This window comes from Octopus bimaculoides, chromosome 28, assembly GCF_001194135.2.
Source record: "Octopus bimaculoides isolate UCB-OBI-ISO-001 chromosome 28, ASM119413v2, whole genome shotgun sequence".
Classification (NCBI taxonomy): domain Eukaryota; kingdom Metazoa; phylum Mollusca; class Cephalopoda; order Octopoda; family Octopodidae; genus Octopus; species Octopus bimaculoides.
In genome coordinates, this window is record NC_069008.1 from 16441519 (window position 1) to 16445239 (window position 3721).

Sequence of the window (3721 nt, forward strand, 5' to 3'; positions counted from 1 at the left end):
TTCCTCTCAACACATGGCTATGATGCTCCCCCACGACTTCTGCTCGTGATCAGAGATGCACATATCGTCAGCCACCAAAGGACATGCTCAACTGGTTAAGGTCAAACAACTGACAATCAAATCTGTGGTATTGAGCAGAATATTTGCTGTAGGCCATCTTTTTATACCAAGACAAAACAATGTACATAACACTTCCAATCAGTTAAGATCAGAAGCCATGAGAGCCACTGCCTGGTACTGCATCCGGGCATTTATTATTATTATTATTATTATTTATTTATTTTTTTTTTGTTATTGTGAATTCAAAATTGATTTCCCAATTGAAGAGTAAATTGAATTTCGAATAACATTTCTATACATCATATTTTGCTTCTTTTTCACCAGGCAACGCTGGGTACCTCTGCTAGTATATGTCTAAAATAATCGAACATTGTGCATCTCTGTCTCTGAAATAACCTGACATTTTGTATCTATAATCCCACTGTTCTGCATCAATGTCCAAAATATCCCAATGTTTTGTCTGTTTCAGCTGGTGGAGTTGAAGAATGGTGAGACATACAACGGGCATTTGGTCAGTTGTGACAACTGGATGAATATCAACCTACGAGAGGTTATCTGCACATCCCGGGTGAGTGATTTGTGTGGTGGCAGCGATGGTGGTAGTGGTGGCAACAGCAGTGGTTGTAGGGGTGATAGTAGCATTAGTAATGGTGGTGGTATGTTCTTAGCAGAGTAATCCATGCGGTAAAAATCCATAATGTGTGTAAATTAGTAAAACCGTTAGTCACTCAACTTAACGAACCTATCACAACAAACATATCTTTTACTTATTTCAGTCATTAGACTGTGGCCATGCCGGAGCACCTCCTTAGAGAATTATTGTAATCAAATGAATTAACTCTAGTACTTACTTTTTCTTAAAGTTTGGTACTTATTCTATTGATATTGTTTGCTGAACCACTAAGTTATGGGGATGAAAATAGATCAACACTGGTTGTCAAGTGGTGCTGGAAGACAAACACCGATATACACATATACTCTCTCTATCATGCACACACATACAACGAGATTCTTTCAGTTTCCATCTACCAAATTCACCCGCAAGGCTTTGGTTGGTCCGAGGTGCCACACAGTGGGACTGAACCCAGAACTATAGGTTTGCAAGAAAACGTCTTGCCACACCCACACACATGTCTGACAGGCTTGTGAGTAGTTTCTAGCTAAGAAATTTTATTTATGAGGCTATAGTGCAAGACAGTTAGCCAAGGTGCCACACGGTGGGACTGAACCCAAATCCATGTAATCGCTAAGCAAACATGTTAACCGCACAACCACCTCTGCACCTGAATCATGGAAACCTTTCATATTGATCTGGGAACAGCTGTTTCATTGATACAAGCATGACTGGTTAAAGAAGTTCACTTCTGGATTGCATAGCTTAGGGGTCACTCACATCATCATTTAATGTTTTCCATGCTGGCGTGGGTTGGACGGTTTGACTGAGAGTTGATAAGCTGGGAAGCTGCACCAGGTTTCAATCTGATTTGACATGGTTCCTACAGCTGGATGCTCTTCCTGACACCAACCACTCCAGGAGTGTAGTGGGTGCTTTTTATGTGCCACCAGCACAGGGGCAAGTGGCACAGCACCTGCGTCGGCCACAACTATGATCTCACTTAGCTTGACAGGTTTTCTCAAGTACAGTATATTGCCAAAGGTCTCAGTCACTTGTCACCGCCTTTGTGAGGCCCCAAGTCTGAAGGGCACTTTTTACGTGTCAGCATAGGTGCCAGGTACACTACACTGGCACCAACCACAACTACATGGTGGACATTAATACCTGATGTCTTTTGTTATGGTCACAACTTGATCAATGCTTTGTCAGTAAAATTTTGTAAACAGCAACTGGAATATTTTATATTCCTCGTTGAGACTGAACCCAGAGCCATGTGGTTGGGAAGCAAGCTTCTTACCTCACAGTCACTCCTGCGCTAAATATATATAGGTGTATGGGTCCAGCACAGAGCCCCTACAGGCCAATTCTGCTGAAGACCTATCCTCCACAGCAGAAGTGTTAAGGCCGCATCCCCTGGTGAAGAGGATTGGCCGGTAGGGGTCTTATACTGGGGCCATGTAAAAGCTCCCAGCACACTGTAAAGGGGTTAGCATTAAGAAGGACATCCAGTTGTAGAAACCATGACAAATGAGACTGGACCCTGGTGCAGCTCTCTGGCTTACTAGTTCCAATCAAGCCATCTAACCCATGCCAGCATGGACAACGGATGTTAAATGATGATGATCTATCTGTGTGTTTGTTTGTTTGTTTGTAGGATGGTGATCGATTTTGGCGAATGCCCGAGTGTTACATTCGAGGAAGTACAATTAAGTATCTTCGCATCCCTGATGAGGTCATCGATATGGTGAAAGAAGAGGTCATACTGAAGAGCAAAGGTCGTGGTGACATGAAAGGGCGTGGTGGTCCACAGCGAGGTCGTGGTGGACGAGGTAAGTTCTCAGTGTGTCACTGTGTTGTTGATCGTCGTTAAGTTATAATGCAATCACCAGGAATGTGGACATACAGAAAAAAATCTTATTCTTCAAGTTTATGTATTTATTGGGGGTTTGTAAGTTATTCAAAAGATACAGTTTTTCAAGAGAACACCCTAAACATTTTTGAGACCCATTAATATAGGGTCTGGATTTAGAGAGGATTTTCCATTTGATATTGAGACTAATCCCTTCTTTAAGTTTCTAGAATAACCCATTTGTGCCGAAATTTTTCTAGTGAATGGAATTGCCTGAAAATTCACGGATGCTATTATTTTGACCTGAATAACAACTAAGAAATATTTCATTTAAATCAGTTTGATACAAACTGCATACGTGTTAAGAACATGTTTCATTCTTTGATACAGATCATACACAAATCACAATTTGTATCAAGTATTTGTTTTATACCCTTATAAATTATCAGTTTAAACGGACGATCAACATGAATGGGTTAAAGCCAAAAGGGTTGTTCAATGTCTTAAAATTCAAAAGATGGTTATTATATCTAGAATTAAATTTTACTTCCATGGCTCTGATATAAAGCTTGATATCGGTACAACCATTGTCGTAGTTCACTGAAATCTATGCTTCATAAACAACAGAAGATATATTGTGCTCCTGTCCTAGAGAACATTTAGATTTGTCTCTATTTGTACATCCAGGGCAGGCTTCAGCCGTCCAACATTTATTGTGTCTGTTAAAGATTTTAGTGTAGCTATGGGTTCCAGGGGAGTGGAAATCTAAGTGTAAAAATCTTCTACCTTCATTTGTCCTAACCTTAATCTCTTAAAATATTATCCCATATATTTTTGTTCAGAGACATCATCATCATACGTCCGTTTTTCCATGCTGGCATGGGTTGGACGGTTTGATTGGGAACTGGCAAGCCAGGAGGCTGCACCAGGCTCCAATCTGATCTGGCAAGGTTTCTACAGCTGGATGCCCTTCCTGACGCCAACCACTCCAAGAGTGTAGTGGGTGCTTTTTACGTGCTACCAGCATGGGAGCCAGTCAGGCAGCACTGGCATTGGCCATGTTCAGTTTGTGCTCTGTGTGTGCCACTGGCACGGAGAACCAATCAGGTAGCATTGGCATCAGCCACATTTCGGGTGGTGCTTTTAATGTCGCCAGCACAGGGAGCCAGTCAAGCACCTATGCATGAATGATACTT

The 3721-nt window shown here is 41.6% G+C and overlaps 1 protein-coding gene across 1 annotated transcript in view; it reads left to right on the forward strand.

Moving 5' to 3' along the window:
• LOC106876251 (U6 snRNA-associated Sm-like protein LSm4) overlaps window positions 1-2561 on the forward strand; it is a 30216-nt gene extending 27655 nt beyond the window's left edge. Inside the window, exons 4-5 of the mRNA XM_052977500.1 lie at window positions 530-628; window positions 2331-2561. Of these exons, the coding sequence (XP_052833460.1) occupies window positions 530-628; window positions 2331-2546 (315 nt within the window). The 3' untranslated portion in view covers window positions 2547-2561. The remainder of the gene's footprint in view (window positions 1-529; window positions 629-2330) is intronic.
• Window positions 2562-3721: the final 1160 nt, after the last annotated feature.